Source organism: Microchirus variegatus, assembly GCF_963457635.1.
Source record: "Microchirus variegatus genome assembly, chromosome: 5".
Classification (NCBI taxonomy): Eukaryota; Metazoa; Chordata; class Actinopteri; order Pleuronectiformes; family Soleidae; genus Microchirus; species Microchirus variegatus.
The window spans coordinates 11,297,995-11,318,159 of NC_139806.1; the positions used below are offsets into that span (position 1 = coordinate 11,297,995).

Genomic DNA, 20,165 nt, shown 5'->3' on the forward strand with positions numbered 1-20,165 from the left:
AACTCCGCCCGTGACGCTGACGTCACTTTATTTTCTCGCATTAACCTTCTCATAAATGTATTTGCAGTTTGTTTTTTCAACATAGCTCTGTTTTTTATCCAGATTTGCCATGTATTTTATTTATCTACTCACTTGTAAATAAAAACAAAACAAACAAAAAAACGTTTTAAAACTAGTTTTGTTTTCAGATTGACCGTTAAACTATCCAATGACATGTGACGCTTTGACGGCTAGCACTGTGGAGATTTTCTTAGCCCCGCCTCCTATCGAAACCTCAGCAAAAATAGTAAGTTTTAACGAACGGTACGTTTCACAAATTGTCATCTTTAGACGTAAATATAACGTGAAACCTCTTGTAGTTGTGTTTTACCAGTGAAACGCGAAACACACATGATATGACATGTCGTAGAAAAGTAGCATGAAGTTGACTTTATTTACATGACGTGTATTTTGCATTTGTCTGACAGAAGAGAAGACCACCGTGGCTATGTTCAGGACGCTGATTGTGTCCCTGCGGCGGCGGCGGCCCCTCGGGCGGCCCACTGATGCTGCTGCTCCTGCTGCTCCTGCTGCTGTCCCTCGTGGTTCAGCCACGGCGACACGATGCGCCTCTTCGGGCTCGGTGGACGTGTCATTGCCGCTGAACTTTTGGGCTGGAAAGAGAAGAACGAGCCACGAGAAGCACACGAAGGAAAACGTTTATGAACCAGCTACAGGTACGAGACGCAAATATTATTAATACAGCTAGAAAAGGTGTCCCATCTGTTATTGACATGACTGACCTAGTTTCCCAACTGGACTTTGAACCTGCATGTAGGAAGTCTGTCTGGTCAAAATGTCCCAGAGTGAAACACTATTTGGCATTTCCACAGATTCTATAAACCCTCCTGCATAATCGATTTTCAAAATTGTACAGTTATACAACGAACGTTATATAAACTAAACTGGGTTGCCTTTTACTGCTGATCTAGATAGTCACACACCTAGTCACCAATGACACAAGTTTACTTCAGTTCATTTGCACAAAGCACACAGTTCATAAACAGCACAGCAAGTAACCACAGAATAATAGCACAGGTAATAACAGACAACAGTAGCAGTCACACTTCAAAATAATTTCCTTCAGTATCAATAACACAGTTTCTAATATTGATAGGAAACGTGTTTTGGAAAACCTGAAGGTGAAGCATTTAAACATAAAGGTACAGGTGTTGTTAATAAGCACATTACAATGGATTAGGAGCCTCACATTCATAGACATACAAACCTGTTATGGCGTCTTCAGTGGAGCTGAACCAAGACACACAGTGTGACTACACCCTCGGCCTATAATGCCTGATTTGACGTCTTATTCATTTTGGGGGATCTGTGTGACAACTTATTGGTTCCGAGCTTTGTTTTGAATATGTTAACTCACACACACACAGCCTGCAATATTCAGTAGGCATAACGATGATGCTTATTATATCACAAACATCATTGGGAATTAAATCTTCTATGCAAATGTGATGCTAAATGCGTCATACCATACACTGTTGCTAAGCCTTAAATTCCTTCTTAAGTGAAGGCTGACTTACAAAACATTGAGTGAAAACTAATTAAATAAACAAGTTAAACAGGAAGCAGAACCAAACAGAAACATTTTGTCCCTTTAAGTGGCTGTCTGTATTTTTTGCTGTTGTGACCATGATGTGTTTCCTCAATGAAGGACGAGTCCTGTGTCTTTTGGAGTCATGTGGTGCTGTGGATGTCGATGAGGCCGTGAACTCAGCAAAGTCGGCCTTCGGCCACTGGAGCAAATTGTCCGGGATGGAGAGGGCGAGAATCATGATCGAAGCAGCTCACATCATTGAGGTGTCTATTCTCTCTCTTTACTTTTTCTGTGCCAGGGTGTCATGGTGAATTCTTCAAATTCATTAGAAGATAAGTGTGTACAATGAAAAGATTTCCATGATGTGTGCATGCAGTAAACGGTTAAAAAGAAAAAGAAATACATACAATATTATAAAAGACAATAATAGCAATGTTTTCACATGTATGACTGGTACCAGAAAACCTGAGGTTATTTAATTTGCTGTGTTTTTTCCATGCACAGAGCAGGAGAGAGGAGATAGCTGAAATAGAGGTGGTTAACAATGGCAAGTCCATCACAGAGGCTCGTCTGGATGTGGACTCTGGCAGACTGTGTATAGAGTACTATGCAGGGCTGGCTAGCACCCTGGCAGGTTGGTTTTCATACGTCATGTTTAAATATAATATACAGTCTATGTTTTAACCCTTTTTTTTCTTCTTTTTTTAAAAATATATATCCATGCTTTTGTTTTATCTTGCACAGGTCAGCATGTACAGTTGCCTGGAGGATCTTTTGCCTACACTCGCAGGGAGCCTCTGGGAGTCTGTGCTGGCATCGGTGCTTGGAATTATCCTTTTCAGATTGCTGCCTGGAAATCAGCTCCAGCCCTGGCCTGTGGTATGGGATTATTCTAAAGATATCACTGTTACTTACACTTACTCGCGGCCATACTGCCCTGAACACACATGATCTAGTCTGAGGCGATGGTGGATCAGTGGCACAGATTGACTACTCAGGACTACTTATAACTGAGTAGTAATGCTTTTTTCAGCACAAATGGTGCCTTATATACAGACTAGGCTGCAGTCCCGGTTCTGGTTCTTTACTGATCGTCTTCCCTCCTTTACATTTTACCACTATAATTTTAACACTAAATCTGCCAAAGCCATACTTACATATGCACTTTCCAAATGTGGTACATCATGTATGTACGTAAGCTCTTAAGAACTTTTACAACTACTCAGTATTTTGTGTTATTGTAAATTAAAATGATAGACACGTACACATGTACACACAGAACCATCCTTAAAAATTTAATGATTATTGGCCACTAGATGGCACTACAGCAACATGATGAATTTAAATAGCAGAGCATTACATGACAACATTCACCTTTGAGGTACTATTGAACTGTACATGTGTATTTCATTACAAAATCAGCTCTGAGTCTCACCTATTCATATTATTTAAATTAATTTAAAAAAAAGAATAATAATAATCACTTACCTCTGCCATCAACCAGGGAACTCCATGGTGTTCAAGCCGTCACCTGTGACACCCGTGACGGCAGTCATGCTGGCAGAGATCTACGCTAAGGCCGGAGCTCCAGAGGGATTGTTCAACGTGGTGCAGGGCAGCCAGGACACTGGGACTTTACTCTGCCATCACCCTGATGTGGCCAAAGTGTCCTTCACCGGGAGCGTTCCTACAGGCAAGAAGGTCAGAAAATTGAGATTGTAAAGATGTAAGATTTACAGATGTGGTGTTTTATGTCTAATGTGCAATGGGATCTGAATAACTGATATTCTTCAATGTGACGTTGATATACAGATTATGGAAATGGCATCTAAGGGGGTGAAACCAGTGACTCTGGAGCTTGGGGGGAAATCTCCTCTGCTCATATTTGAGGACAGTGATCTGGAGAATGCTGTAAGAGGAGCGCTCATGGCTAATTTTCTGTCACAAGGCCAGGTAGTGTGACTTCCTACTGGCAAATTATAACGTCATTCACGTTAAGTCTTATTATCCCTTAACTGAATATATATTTTGCAGGTCTGTAGCAATGGCACAAGGGTCTTTGTCCAGAAGGATATTCTGCCTGAGTTTGTGGAGGAGGTGGTGAAGAGGACGCAGGCGATCGAGATCGGCGACCCGTTATTAGATAGCACAAGAATGGGATCGCTGGTCAGCCGGCCACATCTGGAAAAAGTTCTCTCCTTTGTGGATCAGGCAAAGAAAGAGGTAAAACTTTGTCAGCAAACACGTGTGCAGGGTTGGGGTTAGGGCTGTGTGGCAGCCTCAGTTTGGACGTTTTTGTTTTTTTCTAGGGAGCTGCAGTGTTGTGTGGAGGAGAACGTTTTGTCCCATCTGACCCTAAACTGAAAGATGGATACTACATGACTCCATGTGTGTTGGGTAAGAGTTCAGTAAAATCTTGTAGTGCATTCAGCTCTATCTGAATACAATCTCTGTACGTGATGCCACATAATCACATATGTCCTTGTGTAGGTGACTGCACAGATGAGATGACCTGTGTGAAGGAGGAGATCTTCGGCCCAGTCATGTCTGTGTTGTCCTTTGTAACGGAGGAGGAAGCGCTGCAGAGAGCCAATAACACAACCATGGGTCTGGCTGCAGGAGTTTTCACCAGGTAGGTTTGGATCAAATTCAATGTCCGTCAATAAATGTGACTCAAGAGAATGTTTGAATGATCTGAAGCCACATTGTGTCCAGATCCATTTGTTGTGTGGTCCACGACAGCAAGCAGGAAATCCTACATTTGTGCTCCCTAGACTTCAAATGATTATTCATTATTAATATGCACCGTCTCTGGCAAATATGCAATCATAGTAAAAATGGCGTCCTCGAATGTCTTGTTCCGTCCATTAAACACAAGTTTACCGTAATAGGCACTTTTCACTTGCTCTGTATGTTTGTTTCTTGTGAGCCAGGACAGAGTGGCAGTAAAGAAGCGTGCACTTTGAAAATAAGGACGCTTGATGGACCTCAGCTATCATTTTCCTCATTTGACCTGTAGAGGTGAAAAGAAACCAGAAAATATTATGAAACCAGGGAACTTGATACACTGAAACACATTATCAAACTACTGTTGGTGATCTAGTCACTCAACTGCTCTCTTGTAGTTTCCCTTGTTTTATTTCAAACTAAGGTGTCAATGCCGAAACATCAGAAGATATTTGTGACTTTTTTTAAACCATTATTTAACTCTTTCTTTCACCTCTGTAGGGATGTGAGACGAGCCCATCGTGTGGTCGAACAGCTTAAGGCCGGTTCCTGTTTTATCAACAACTACAACATCACTCCAGTTGAGGTGCCTTTTGGAGGCTTCAAAATGTCAGGTAGTCTGATCATTTGTGCATTGCCAAGCAAACCAAATACTTTTTATTTATTAATTGTATAAAGTAGCTTCACTGTCACCCAGTCAAACTTATTTTCTTTACATTCTCCAGGCATAGGGCGGGAGAATGGCCAGGTGACCATAGAGTACTACTCCCAGATGAAGACTGTGTTTGTGGAGATGGGCGATGTCGACAGTCTCTTCTAGAAAGAGAAAACACACATATAGAGAGAGAGATAATGATGAAGCAGAAACTGAGCCATAGACTGAAGCACTAGCAGATGATTTGGATCAGGACATCTTCTCCACCACTCAGGGAAAAACAGCACCAGTGTTCAGAGGTGAAGAGAAACGGGTCTGGATCAATGAGGCTCATGTAGTCCATCCTGACATGAGACACTGACTTAAAATGCAACACTTTGTATAAGTTTTAAATTGATCTAAAATAAAATTTGATTGCTTTCAGGTATCTCAGCATAGATAAATTGCACTTTGTATTGATCAATCACATTTCAATAGTTCTTATTTTACATAATGTGCAGCTCAAGAGTTAACAATAACATTTTATTTCTTGAACAACAAACAACAGTGTTTTTTTCAAACTTTTGAACACCATGTTGTCTGGTTTTGTACATTTCATTTCAACACTTTAACGCCACAGCTTTGATTACATGTGAACGGTGAAGACATTTCGTCTTTGTACGTGAATTACCAAAGGAACTTCTTAAACACGTTTGCTTATGAAATAAATGATGACATGAACATTGTGTATTTTACAATAAAATGACAACATGTGTATGACTTGATGTCACAGCTCTTGTCTTGTTGATTAGAGTCTCCTTTTCTTCCTGGCCAGATTTTTGGCAGCTGCATGTCTCTAAGAGAGACAAAAACACAATGTCATTGTCCCCTACTGCTATTCACCAGAACCAAGCCTGGGTGATGTGGTTTATAATAATATCTGGATATTTTAGGCTTTATATTTTTTTAACCCTAACCCACCCTAACCCTTTTTTAGGCTGCTCACTCATGGCTTTGTAAACACTCACCTTTGCCGCAGGTTTCTTGTGTTTCTTGAACTGTGCTGATTCTGTTGAAAAGAAAGTTTACACTGACTCACCTCGGACAAAATGTATAGCTTTGAAACAGCACCAGAAAGTTTCCTTACCATCTTCAGAGGGCAGCTCATCATCGTTGTACTTTTTCGTAAGAGGAGCCTATAACAAGGTAAATAAAATGTAATAATAAGAAGAGAGAAGAGGAAACAGATATTTTTAAGGAAACAGTTTTTGGGCTCACCTTGATGATTTTCCTCACTGGATGATTTCTCTGAGAAACCTGCTTGGTCTCCTTCAGATGGTTCACGTCCTGAAACAATGACATGAACATTGTATATTTTACAATTTTACACGTGTCTGGTTTTCATTAGCCTCTACTGCAATGCTGGGTAGTTTGGTTTGTGTAAACACTTACCTTTGCCACAGGTTTCTTGGGTTTCTTGAACAGTGCTGATTCTGTTGAAAAGAAAGTTTACACTCAATCACCTCGGACAAAATGTATACATTTGAAACAGCACCAGAAAGTTTTCTTACCATCTTCAGAGGGCAGGTCATCATCGTTGTACTTTTTCGTAAGAGGGGAAAATAACATGGTAAATAAAATGTATTAATAAGAAGAGAGAAAAGGGCTTTTTGTAATTTTATTTTAGAAAACCTTGTTGGACTCACCTTGATGATGTTCCTCTCTGGAGGATTTCTTTGCTTGGTCTCCTTCAGCTGGTTCACTTCGTGAAGTTTCTCCAGCCGTCCTTGTTCAGCTGACACACGGACTCTCAAACTGTGGAACGGTGTCTGCACCTCACCCACTTTGAAGTGCACGGCCATGCCTTCAAACCACAGACTGTCACATTCCCCTTCCTTGAAGCCCGGTGGTTGGTAGTCAGCAGGAGTGACTTTCAAAAGAAAAGCGGGAAATAGTATTTGTCAATCCATAAAATTAAGTGTATTTTAAAAAGATTATCTGAGATATCAATGCAATAGTGACTCATCTTACTGTCATCATAGTAGTAGAGCTTCATGGTGAGGCAGACATTGTTCGGAAGGGTGTCCAGGTTCTGCATGAGTAGGAAGAGCTTCCTGATGAGGAGCACTGATGCTCTCTTGGTGTCCTCCAGTGTCACCTGCATCTCCATGTCATCATTCCTGCAGTTTTATGAAGATAATATCACATCAATTTCACCCACAGGTTATGTACTAGTGCACTAGTGCAAGCATTGTATGTCTAAACAAACCTGAGTATGTCGATTTCTGGTCCCTTTTCAGTGTATTTGAATTTGAACTGGTAGGACTCAATAATGCACTGCAAAAAGAAAATTAAACATAGATGTTCCCTGATGTTTATCCTTCTTGCATTTTAATCTGTTTTCCAGTGCTTACATTCGGTTCATCTGGATTGGTGTACACCTAGAACGAAATGACATAAAGTAATGTTGGTGTATGTAACCTTTTATATGCAAATATCATGTCACATACATAGATGCTGCTGAGAAACATACCCCGATGAACACAACCTGGAGCTGTTAAGAGGACAGTATTAAATTAATGAAGACATCAAAAATGGCAGACCAGATAAAACCTAACAAAACTCTCACTGGTTTACTTACATACTGCTTCTCTAAGGCATCAAAGCAGCCCATCATCCTGAAACAAACAAGATGAATCCATTAGTAACTGAAAGTATTATTACTGTAGGGTTTTCTGGCTAGAAGAGCTAAGTACTACTGTACAGTAAGGGAGCATGAATATTATTATATATTATATATTATAATTACCATTTCACAACTCTGCTGGCACCAGGCCTGATGCAGTCCTCACGCAAAACCTTAACGCACAGATCTGGTAAAATGGCAATGGTAAAAAATACACATTTACGGATAGATAACAGGGTCATTGATAATCATACTTTTTTTATATTAGCAAGTGTCTATTTAGTATTTAGAAAAATCAGCAGTATTAACTGAATAAGCAAAATAGAAATTACACTAAATATTTTAACACTTGTTTTATGTGTTCACCTTCCAGATATCTGGATCTGTAGGCATCCTCTGGGAAAATCCCTCTGAGATAAGTGATGGAGGAAACCGCCAACGCCATCATTCTCTTGACAAACACCAGAGACTCTTGCTTGTTTTTTAGGTTACTCAGGAACAATCCTGTCCACTTGAAAATTATGAGAATATACATTTTCAAGAAAAACAAGAAAAACATTTTAAGTTAGCTGAAGTTTAGGCAGTGTCTAATGATGGTGTGAATCACTACCTTAATGAATAGCGTAAGAGGACAGCCAGAAAGATTAAATCATATATAGTCTTTTAAAATATGCAATCATTTTTTGATTAAATAACTCGAAAATATTATATTTGATATGTGGTGTATTCAAACCTCCGCTGTTTCCTCCTTGTTCCTCCTGAGACACATCTTTCCAGCTGCCATTTTTAAAAATGTACTAGCTTGCTATGGCTAATGCTACCGACCAAACTTGCTAATTTAGCAAAACTAAGCTAACAACCGTTTAAACTCTGCCGATTCCAACAACGCGACACTAATGTTAATGGATATTCATGGCGGTTCAGAGTTTAAGCCATATAAATGCAGATATGTAACTCTCTGAATGTGGTGTCCTAACCTAACTACTAAGTTAGTCAAACTTAAGTCAAATTTAAGTCACTGAAATACTGGCCAGAACCAGAGCTGTTTCCCGCTGAAAATATGTCCACAATAATAATACTGTACTCCTAATATTACAATATACTTTACTAACAATAGAATATACTGCACTGTATGTTACTGGAATAGTATATGCCAAGCTTTTTTTTAACATTTAATAAACAATTTTGACTGGAAATACTATTACAGATATGTGACATCATTTTGACTCGTCCTAATTTCATTGTGACTAGTATCAATTGTAATTGCAGATGTTTCAGATATCCGCAATTCAGTTTTTTAATCACACACTGTTTTAACATTAAATAGGTAGACATAGATACTCCCTTCCAATATCTGCAAAGTCATACTTACTAGTCAAAACTAGTTTCAGATATTTGCAATTCAGTTTTAACACATATGAAAAGTTGAGTTTTTACGAATTAAAATGATGTCACTTTTGCCATACCAATTCCAGTTTAAGATATCTACAACTTCATTCTATCTTAAACTTAATACAAAATATCTAAAATAGAAAAAAAGGACAATGTAGATGTCTTCAATTGAGGATAATTAAAGATAATCTTGAAGTAAAAACATGATTTATATAATATATGTCAGTCAAGTAGCAATGTCTCCAATCTTCCTAGGGATAAACAAGTTAACCTCTTACCATTTGTGCCTGCAAGAAAAATATTAGCCCCATCTGATAATGTCAACATTTAAAAAACTATTAACTACATTTACCTGACTTCATGACATTTAATGAGACACTTGATAGCATGTGTGAAACTGGTTGGGTTTTGAAGTAACTGTGTCCCTTAAATAAAGTCATACTTTATTTTGATGACAGAACATTCGTTATTCAACTTAAAAAAGGGTCGACATAAAGAAAATACATGTTTGTATGGTCCCATATACCTAACAATTGTTAAGACTGACATTAAAGAACATTTAGCCTAGTCAGACAGTGAATACATTAACACAGAACAGTAACAAAATAATATACTTATAAGTAATATAAGTGCACAACAAGTTATCTGCTCTACTGACAATAGAAGACACACAACATGTTAACTCATACACAGGCACAACGGTTGCTCTCTGGATCTCCATATGAAATCTCCTACAGCAAACAGCGGACTTTGGCCTCGTGCTTATTACTGCTTGGAGAAGAAGTCTTTGCTCTTCTGGACGTCGGGCTTGATAGTGTCCTTTCCTGGTTTCCATCCGGCTGGGCAGACTGAAAAGACAAGCCTGTCATAAATCCTGGTCCAACAGATATTGACGCACTAATATGATACACACGGTTAGGACAAGTTGTGTCTATTTATATACCTCTATATTGTGGATGAAGTATAGCTCAAGCTGAACTAAGGTTTGGGAATGTTCTAGAGTCGGTATTATTCATGTTAAGAGATAAGAGTATAAGATAAGAGTCTCCTCTCATACTGGCATGACTTTTGTTGACATATCTTTCCTCTATGGTATAAACTCAATCTGTTATTACACTTCAAAGTTATAGTTTTGACTAAATTCCTATAATAACTCCATGTGATTATCTCAGTATAGCTATGTTTTTGTTTGTTCTTTTGCATCAGTAAATGACATTCCCACTCTATACATGAGTGAGTGATGCATTTTACCTCACGACTGATGACTGAGGGAAGGCGGAAGCATAGTAGCTGAGCAAACGGGTCGGAATATGAACCTAGAGAATCATCCTTTCAGAACGCTCTGCAGGCTCACCCAAAGAGTGGCCAAAGTTTCCTCCTAATCCGCTGAGTGCCAGCAGTGTTTTGGTGGCAGAAGTTAAACACAGGAGCTTTAATCTTAACTGCTAGTGTATCTACTAGATACACTGGAACCGGTTTGTTCAAAGCCTTTATAGCCATAGTCCTTTATGATTTATATTGCAAAACAGTGTTCCAATAATATAATGTGATTATAAAGGCAGATGTGAGACATCAGAGTGCCATAGAGCTGTAGCAGTTAACTGACCTTCTCCATTTTTGTCAGTGAACTGAAAAGCTTGGACCAAACGCAAGGTTTCCTCAACAGACCGTCCAACTGGCAGGTCATTGATGGTGATCTGTCTCAGGATGCCCTTGTCATCAATGATGAACAGACCTCTGCAAAAGACAGAAAGAGCAGCTTGTGAAAATCCCTTATGTCCTGAAGCTGGTTTTGTACAGACTGCACAGAGATTATCCCCAGAAAAGGGTACACGGCAGTCGTGTGTGTTTTTCCTATTCCCCGCCTGAAATATGCCTCAATTGAAAAAAACTCACCTGTAGGCAATGCCCTCGTCTTCCTTCAAGACGCCATAGTCTGTGGCAATGGTGCGGCATGTATCAGAAACCATAGGAATCTTCATCTGTCCCAGGCCTCCCTGCTTACGTGGTGTGTTAGTCCTTTAGAAATATAAACAAAAAGTTAATTGAATGCACTTGTTATACTCCAATTGTACTGATTAAAAAATGCTTCTGGCACATTTGTGACATCACATAGATGTCGCTTATAGATAGCGCTTAATCACCTTTCGTTTTGGCAGCTCCACCCATATTTTAAAGAAAAAAAAGAGTGTTAAAGAGGTGTTGTACCTACCATGCGAAATGGGAGAAGTGCGAGTCCACGGAAGCAGCGATGACCTCGCAGTCGATTTTCCTAAATTGCTCAGCAGCATCGCTGAAAGCGATGATTTCAGTCGGGCACACAAAGGTGAAGTCCAGTGGATAGAAGAAAAAGACAACATATTTCCCTGCACCAATGGGAAAAGATGAAATAGATCAATTGTGGTAATTACAGTCGCATGAATGCCTCCCTTTTGTCACGTAAATGCACAGCAAGGATAATAAACAATGAATAATTGTTCCAAACAGGATCAAAGCCTCCAAACAACAGAACATGATGAGACACAGGTTTAAGTGTACCTCTGTAGTCCGAGAGCTTCACATCCTGGAACTGTCCGCTTGGCATCACTGCTTTGGCGGTGAAATCTGGGGCCAGCTTTCCAATTTTAGCGTTGCCTGCTGCCATCTTTGGTTTGAGTTTGTCTGCACAAGAAGGAGATTACAAAAGTGTTACTCATTTTAAGTATTCACTCATTATTTATGTATCAATCGCCACTAATTATAGTTTAACAACTAGTAATCATTTTCATTATCTGTAATCATCAATAAAGACAATTATCTTTATTAGCTAAATGATGTTTGAAATTACATTTTAAGCAAAGCTGCTTCAACATTATACAATAACTAAATACAGGATAGACAGGATCCTATCCTGTATTTAGACAGGATAGATTTTTACATGAAGCAACTGTTCATGTATGTGATGCAATCACATTCTTCAGTTTACTGACAAACAATACATCCCTGGGTTTCCCTTTTTACTAATAAGAACTGTTTTCACTATTATCTCACATGTTAATGTCAATTACTCCATCAGACTACACAGCAATACAAAACGCGTACAGTCATACTGCAAAGACTGCTTGAAGTGCATGCTATAATATAATGCAATATAATTATATTATTATTATTATATTAAATATTTAACTTGTTTTCACATTGTGTATGTATATATTACAACAATCCTTGTAATACAACGTGTGTGTGTTTTTGTAGGAAAGCAGAAAGTGCAAGACAAAAAGATGTTTAAAAAAAAAAAATAGAATCAATATGTTGAAATGGAATTCATTATTATATGAATGTAATTATGGTTTCATTGTCTGCAGAGGCTGTACTCACTGTACTGGGTCTGTATTATCTGAAAGACATAACATTAAATCTCAACCCACAGCCTTTAGTTTACAGTTGCACAAAAAAAACTGTCACTGGTTCAAAAACTGAAAACAATGGAAACCACAGAACGACAAGTGCTTCTGCTTTTTTAACATTTCATGGCACTTTGGTGCGTTGTGTTCAAATAAAAAAGCAAAAAAAAAGTAAAATATTTATTAAAGTAAATTAGAAAAGTGTGCTTTAACATGCTAAACAAATAAAATGCTGACTAACAACAACTTACTCACGTTTTCTTTTTACTCTAAAATAGCATCCTGGTTTCGAGAAGATGAACGAGATTTTCACTTTGGGAGAAACCACTTGTTGAATTTACTAAATTCAGCCACAGCAACGCAGAAAACTTAAATAAACGCAATAAACTGAGTACAGGCGAACAACTAAAACCAACTAATACATATGACGCAAATGTAGGGAAAACATAATTCAGTGAATTCTGTTGAACTTACCTCGTCGTCGAACAACACACCAGTCAACGCAGCAGAGCGGAGAGAGCACAAGTTGACAGGGCGGTCTGGAGGGGGGATTTATACCGCGACCCAACTCTCGCGATAAGACGGCTCAGAACGTGACATCAGCCGCCTTTGGTCACTACACAGCATGACTTGGCAGTTTTCCTTATCCTTGTTCTGGTAATGTTCACGCTCTTGTGACATTTTCCCGGATACAGGAATGTAGAAAAAGGTGCAGGTCAAACAAGAGCATTCTCCAGACTCCACATGTGAAGTCTCAACGTTATGTTCATCAATGAATTAGTTCAGCAGCCGTTTTAATGCTTTACACAGGATTGTTCATGTGAAATTAAAAACAAAAAGGGCAGCTCCTCATGCCATGGGGTTCACTAATCCAGACTAACAGCTATGCAGGGGTCACAGCATCATGAGGTTTGATCATATGACTCAGCTGTCTTTGTGTCTGTGGAGGCACTAATACTTTCACATGGCTGCTAAAACCAAGTTAGAGATTCATTTTCAACAACAAATAAATCAAATCAATGTCAAAACAAGCACTTTTATTTTGAAATTCTGTAAAATTCCCTTTTCTTTGTGAACCCTGTATTATTACACCACATAACACAAATTGCCTAGTATAAATGTAAAATTAACTGTCTTCGTTAGCCTGTTTATCACATTTAGGTATATAATACTCTTGAAAACGGCATTATTTGTGATTAAAATAATATAATAATAATTAAAAAGATTTGTTTTGGTTTATTTTAATGACCCCTAATACACAGCTGAGTTTGAGCTAATTTTGCATGGTCAGGTATTGGATGTATATGAATACTATAGCTGATCTGTGACTGATGTGATAAGTCAGATTTTGAATTCTATAGTCATATAAATTGTAAATAAATTTACAATGTACAACAGTTACTGATTTGGTGTTTAAAAACTGATACACATGCCATGTAACTTCCTGCACATTTCCTGCAGTGTCACCTCACCTGCAAACAATGTTCTGGGATGGGCCGTGTGCACTGTTGCAACATCTTGTGGGCTGCAGAATTTATTCTCATTTCCTCATGACCACGGTGTCACTTATTTGCACATTGACCAGGCTGACGTACAACGACACCCCCTCTGTGTACATTTCCATCCAGGCAAGAAACTTATATTTCCAGGCAAGAGTCTTTTAAGGTGCAACCAACTGCTGGGTCTGGGAGGTAGTAGTTTATTTAGTGAGTTATCAGTGGTTATTCCATGTAAGTGATGTCATATCTGTTGACTCCACAGAGTAGTTTCTCAGATAAGGTAGTATTATTAAGACCTATTCCCTATGTGCGACATCTGGTGTTTCATTGATTATATTTCATTCCATACCTCAAACTGCAGCACAAAAGTATGGGGAAACATTTAATCCAGGCCCGATCTAAGTGTCAATAATTTTTGTAAGGTAGACAAAGGCAAAAGAGATTATATATTTGACAAACATTTAGTGAGCCACAGCATAACAACCAGATCCTACTCTGTAATATTATGAAATGCCATATCTGATGTACAGAAAATTAAATTCTATGTGTTTTCAAGTTAAAACCTGCACTGTTTTCTATAAAATATGAATTTCACCTGAGTCAGGGTGACATGGACAGACAGAGGCTGTTATCAGCTCAGACATGGTGGATGAGCTGTCCACCGTGTCCTCTTTTCTCCACTGACACTGAGCAATGTCTTGCCTGCTGTTGCTATGGGCACGGCATCAAGGGCTAGATAAGAGGAGGAACACATAATAACCTCCTTTTAGAAACACCGCAGTGAGATCCATTGATCGAATGTTGCCCTGCCTTCATCCCCCGTTTCACAATATGCCAATAATTAGTGCATCTGCGCCGCTGCTGATCCAAATGCAAATAGATGTTTGAAGGGCACTTCCAAAAAATGCTGGCCACACTCAGTCCTGCAAAATGCCACTGTTTTTTTATGTATGTGATGGTGGGTTGAAAGACTGATCCAAAGCACTTTGATCCAGTTATTCCATGTGTTTTTGATGGAGGCATACACTGCTTTTAAAGGATCCACATACTTAAGTGTATTTATACTGTGTGTGCTATTTATCTGCACGCTTAAATGGAAGTAGTAGCTCGGTACAAAAAAGGAAACCCACATTTTTTTCAATGAACTTAGTCTGAAAAACAGCATTCAACCCAGTGCAATATCAACTTTGTTTACTGTAAATGAACTCCCACAGAGTATTCCCCTTCAGGGTGTTTGATGAAATGAGAATGAAGGGTGTGACTCAGTAAACTGTGTTGTGGTCTTGTATAATTAAGCGGACAAATTACACCTGTTAAAGCGGTGTCTAAGTGATGACACTAGTGTGTGTGTGTGTGTGTGTGTGGAGGGTTGTGAAGGACGTTTGTGTCTCAGTGTGAGGTTGATTAGGTGCCACGTCCAGACTTGTCTGCATCAGGCAGCCACACAGTGAAGTCAGCAGGAGGAGCTCAGAGGGGAGCGGGACCATCCCTGTCCCTCACAGCAGGACATGACAGGAGCATCCAACTGTCTCTCTCACACCCTCACACACATTGTGCAGTCATATAAAGAATAATAAGTAAATGTGATATCACCTGTAAAACTGAGTATACTGCGTGTAATGTTTTGTAAACCCAATATAAATGAATATTACAAATATAAACATATATCGCAAAGACAAAAATTGTAGATTGCATTAAATGTAGATTGTTTCTCACACTATTCTATAGTATCTCTCTATCTATCTGTCCGTCTATCTATCTATCGTTCTGTCTGTCTTTCCGTCTATCAATCTGTCTGTCCATCATTTCAATCAATCAATCAATCAATCAACCTGTCCATCTATCTATCTATCTATCTATCTATCTATCTATCTATACAACATCCAGGAAAGTCCCATTTAAAGACATGAGATCTATCTACCTACCTACCTATCCAGCCATCTACCTACTCATCTATCTACATATCTACCTACCTACACATCTGCCTACCTACACATCTACCTACCTACACATCTGCCTACCTACACATCTACCTACCTACACATCTACCTACCTACACATCTATCTATCTATCTATCTATCTATCTATCTATCTATCTATCTATCTATCTATCTATCTATCTATCTATCTATCTATCTATCTATCTATCTATCTATCTATCTATCTATCTATCTATCTATATACCTACACATCTATCTATCTACACATCTATCTATCTACACATCTATCTATCTATCTATCTATCTATCTACACATCTATCTACACATCTATCTATCTATCTATCTATCTATCTATCTATCTATCTATCTATCTATCTATCTATCTATCTATCTATCTATCTATCTATCTATCTACCTACCTACCTACCTACACATCTATCTATCTACCTACCTACACATCTATCTATCTATCTATCTATCTATCTATCTATCTATCTATCTATCTATCTATCTATCTATCTATCTATCTACCTACACATCTATCTATCTATCTATCTATCTATCTATCTATCTATCTATCTATCTATCTATCTATCTATCTATCTATCTGTCTGTCTTTCTGTCTGTCTATCAATCCGTCTGTCCATCTTTTCAATCAGTCAATCCACCTGTCCGTCTATCTATCTATCTATCTATCTATCTATCTATCTATCTATCTATCTATCTATCTATCTATCTATCTATCTATCTATCTATCTATCTATCTATCTATCTATCTATCTATCTATCTATCTATCTATCTATCTATCTATCTATCTATCCATCTATCTATCTATCTAGTACTGTCCCTTTAAGAATTCTCCCGCGCAAGTTCACGAACACGGAAGTCAGCCGGAAAAGGCAGGACCATTTCGCGCCAAACTGAAACAACAGCCGTGTCAGTGGAGCAGCAGCATCAGCCGCAGAACCACCGCCGAACATCACTCACAGTCTTTCACGTGATTTTCCCCCCGGCACCAATCAAAGGTACGCGCTCATATATGATTTTTTCCCCGGGTGTGTTGAAGTGTTCACCACAGTGTGGAGCGGCAGGATGAACTGTACTCACTGTTTCACGTGTTTTTTTTTTTTAAAGTCCCAGAGTTGAGCTGAACGTGCTGTTGTGTGTCTGCGCAGTGTCGATAACATGGAGGAGGCCAACAAGCTCATCGGCACCGGCAAGAAGCACCTGGTGATGGGGAAGGTGGTGGAGGCGGTGGGCGTCCTGCAGGAGGCCTGCGGCATGCTGTGAGTGTCCTTCTTCATCATCATCATCGTCATCATCATCACACTATATATACACCCTAGTTTTACAAACAAACAAATAATAATCACATGGAAAGCAATTGTGTCACAGGTTATAACTAATTTAAGTTGGTCATTTAATTTAGTCATCTAAGTTTGAACTAATAAAGTTTGTATACGTGACACACACAAACTAGTGACTTGTAAATGGTCTGTATTTGTATTTAGCATAATATAATACATCTTATGCTAATGGAAATGCAAAAACAACAAGGAGAAGCACCAGTAGTTCTCTAAGTAAGAATGTAATCTATATATTATTTTGTTTCAGAGCTAAAACATATGGAGACACAGCCGACGAGTGTGGGGAGGCTTTCTTCTGGTGCGGTAAAGCACTGCTGGATTTGGCTCGGTGAGTTCACGAATCTCCACCCAGTTCAGACCTATTCTTTGTGTAGAAACTAGTGCAAGTGTGAAGAACTAACATATGAGTGTATTTGTTTCCGTAGGATGGAAAACTCTGTCCTGGGTAACGCTCTGGAGGGAGTGCCGGAGGAGGACGATGAAGAGAAACCCAAAGACTCAAACGTTGAAAGCACTGAGAACATTGACGGTAGGAAATGGTTAATGTATCTTAAATTGTCTTTTCTTTTTTTTAAATTCCAAGAAGAACTTAAACGATCCATTCTCATCCCAACAGAGAAGACCAGAGACGAGCTGAGGGTCCAAGTGTACGACGCCATGGCGGAGAAGAAAAGTGAAGACGCAGAGAAGGTCGAAGGGAAGCAGAGCAAAGAAGCGGAGAAGAACGGTGATGAAGAACAACAGGAAGAGGCTGCTGACAAAGAGGTAGAGGAGGAGAGGAAGGACAAGGATGATGAGAAGAAATCCACTGAAAAGGAAGACGTGAAGGAAAAGGAAGGCACGAAGGAAGGAGAGGAAGTGGTGGCGGACAAAAAAACGGAGGAAGTGGCAGTGGACAAACCGGAGGAAGCAGAAGGTGTCTTTCCTCTCTCCATTTAAATACGAAGCTTAACTATAAACAGCACCGTGATGTCTTTAAAGACATCTTTCCCACTTCATCTGATCATGAAGTTGTTTTTTTCCATTCAGATGATGAGGAAGACGACGATGGTGATGATGACGCAGAAATGGAGGACGAGACACAAGAGGAAGGTGAAGGAGATGCCACTGCTGAGAAGGTACTTGACCAATCAGTTCTAGTGCAAGTCGAGACTCGGGTGATTGGAGTCTTCAGGGTTTAAATGTGCTGTCTTCTCAGGACAGTGATGAGGAGGAGGAGGACGTGGGGAACCTGCAGCTGGCCTGGGAGATGCTGGAACTGGCGAAAGTCATTTACAAAAGGTTTCTAAACTGTTTTACCATTGCGACATGGCAGTTTTTCCATCACGGAACCACAGCTCCCATGTTTAATGTTTTATTTATTTTTTTATTTTTTTTAACCAGGAAGGAGACAAAGGACGATCAGCTCATGGCAGCTCAGGCTCACCTCAAACTGGGAGAAGTTTCTGCTGAATCAGGTAAAAACAAATTCAATATGGTGTTATCAATGTTGTGGATTTGATCACACGGTATTGTATCCTGGAAATCTTACGCACATATTCTGATTTTTTTTTTTACCCCCAGGAAATTACGGTCAGGCCTTGGAGGATTTCCAGGAGTGTCTGACTCTGCAGGTGAAACACCTGGACTCTGACAGCCGCCTGCTCGCCGAGACTCACTACCAGCTGGGCCTCACCTACAGCCTGGACCTTCAGTACAGCCAGGCCATCAAGGAGCTCAACAGCTCCATCTCCGTCATAAAGAGCAGGCTGGGTACACTTTGGCGACCGTGTGCCACGTGGTGTGCAAAAATGGAGCGCGTAGGCTAATTTCCTCATCTTCTTTTGCAATTTATTTTTTTACAGACAACCTGCATAAGCTACTGGACAAGGCCAAGGGTCCAGAGGATCTGCCCAACGAGAGGAAGGAGATGGAGGAGCTGAAGGCTCTGCTGCCAGAGATCCAGGAGAAGGTGGAGGACGCCACAGAGGGACAGAAACGGCCCAGTGCTGCTTCCGAGACCGGTGTACTGGTGAGTTAGGCCTCTTGTACTTGCTATAAACCCATCCAACACAAACAATTTGATGCAAATGTATATCGTTTGTTGTTCTCAGGGTGAAAGCTCTACCTCCTCGTCATTCGCCGAGACCAAAGCACAGAACGGTGACGCGTCCTCCTCTTCAAAAGTGAGTTGCACTTTCTTATGATGTACAAATGAATAACAATATTGTTGTTTAACCTATTTTTGTTTTACTTCCAGACTAATGGCACATCGACCAACGGACATGCCGCTTCCACAGCTCCAGTCTCAAACATCTCCCATCTGGTCAGGAAGAAGGTGAGGCAGTTACTTTCCCCCCCCCCTCCTTTGTATTTACAGTATGAAAATCAGCTCTGAATGAACCAGTGTTTGTTGTTTTTCAGAGGAAGCCAGAGGAAAGTCCAGTAAAGGAAGGCGTGGTTAAGAAGGTGAAGCAGGGCGACGACCAAACCAACGGAGTGAAGAATCCTGCGACTGATGCATCAGAAAAAGACTGCAAGGAGACGAAACGGATGCACTAACACTGTGGAAGTGGAGAGGTACGAGCTGCTGTGTTTTGTGCCCACATTTAAAGCTGAAATGCTGAAATTTTTCAGAATAAAAGCCCCTGTGTTTGGCCTCTAACTACAGAAATCCACATGGAAGAAGGTTGATATTCTAACTAAAGTTTTTTTCTCTTTTTTTTTTTTTCAGTCAGTGAAGTCGATCTCCAGGTTCTTACCATTCAACACTTGTTGTAAATATGTCTTTTTTCTATGCCTGTTGTGTTCGTGTTGGTTAGCTTCATGTATCCTGTTAAGTTGAAAATGTTGTCATTTGATTAAAAAAATAAAATAAACTGCACTAATCCGTTCATTAACTGCAATGCCGTTTGAAAATAAAGTATTTTGAAATATTTTCCCTGGAAAATTGCTTTTATTTTG

At 39.5% G+C, this 20,165-nt stretch overlaps 4 protein-coding genes across 4 annotated transcripts; 2 read left to right on the plus strand and 2 right to left on the minus strand.

Moving 5' to 3' along the window:
- Nucleotides 1-273: 273 nt before the first annotated feature.
- aldh9a1b (aldehyde dehydrogenase 9 family, member A1b) lies at nucleotides 274-5,597 on the plus strand. Its single transcript, XM_083890102.1, has 12 exons — nucleotides 274-286; nucleotides 468-716; nucleotides 1,709-1,854; nucleotides 2,096-2,225; nucleotides 2,336-2,470; nucleotides 3,096-3,292; nucleotides 3,404-3,544; nucleotides 3,626-3,814; nucleotides 3,901-3,988; nucleotides 4,082-4,223; nucleotides 4,820-4,932; nucleotides 5,044-5,597. Exons 2-12 carry the CDS (start codon nucleotides 488-490, stop codon nucleotides 5,136-5,138), a joined length of 1,605 nt encoding a protein of 534 aa, XP_083746228.1. The 5' UTR covers nucleotides 274-286; nucleotides 468-487; the 3' UTR covers nucleotides 5,139-5,597.
- A 163-nt stretch (nucleotides 5,598-5,760) lies between these two features.
- On the minus strand, nucleotides 5,761-8,422 carry zte38 (zebrafish testis-expressed 38; the record flags this gene model as incomplete). The annotated part of the gene is made up of 15 exons (XM_083888970.1): nucleotides 5,761-5,808; nucleotides 5,981-6,021; nucleotides 6,100-6,148; nucleotides 6,231-6,299; nucleotides 6,405-6,445; nucleotides 6,524-6,554; nucleotides 6,659-6,882; nucleotides 6,984-7,132; nucleotides 7,222-7,289; nucleotides 7,367-7,393; nucleotides 7,486-7,506; nucleotides 7,594-7,630; nucleotides 7,762-7,825; nucleotides 8,005-8,149; nucleotides 8,372-8,422. The coding sequence occupies 15 exons, from the start codon at nucleotides 8,420-8,422 to the stop codon at nucleotides 5,761-5,763; spliced, it is 1,065 nt and encodes a 354-aa protein (XP_083745096.1).
- A 1,027-nt stretch (nucleotides 8,423-9,449) lies between these two features.
- On the minus strand, nucleotides 9,450-12,915 carry prdx1 (peroxiredoxin 1). The gene is made up of 6 exons (XM_083888796.1): nucleotides 12,888-12,915; nucleotides 11,569-11,691; nucleotides 11,243-11,396; nucleotides 10,927-11,049; nucleotides 10,637-10,767; nucleotides 9,450-9,878 (listed from the first exon to the last, which is right to left on the minus strand). The coding sequence occupies exons 2-6, from the start codon at nucleotides 11,672-11,674 to the stop codon at nucleotides 9,796-9,798; spliced, it is 597 nt and encodes a 198-aa protein (XP_083744922.1). The 5' UTR covers nucleotides 11,675-11,691; nucleotides 12,888-12,915; the 3' UTR covers nucleotides 9,450-9,795.
- A 4,119-nt stretch (nucleotides 12,916-17,034) lies between these two features.
- On the plus strand, nucleotides 17,035-20,045 carry LOC310926784 (protein HGV2-like). The gene is made up of 13 exons (XM_083888971.1): nucleotides 17,035-17,141; nucleotides 17,470-17,550; nucleotides 17,648-17,751; nucleotides 17,839-18,138; nucleotides 18,252-18,340; nucleotides 18,421-18,503; nucleotides 18,606-18,679; nucleotides 18,786-18,974; nucleotides 19,067-19,233; nucleotides 19,316-19,387; nucleotides 19,462-19,539; nucleotides 19,626-19,781; nucleotides 19,936-20,045. The coding sequence occupies exons 1-12, from the start codon at nucleotides 17,041-17,043 to the stop codon at nucleotides 19,761-19,763; spliced, it is 1,476 nt and encodes a 491-aa protein (XP_083745097.1). The 5' UTR covers nucleotides 17,035-17,040; the 3' UTR covers nucleotides 19,764-19,781; nucleotides 19,936-20,045.
- Nucleotides 20,046-20,165: the final 120 nt, after the last annotated feature.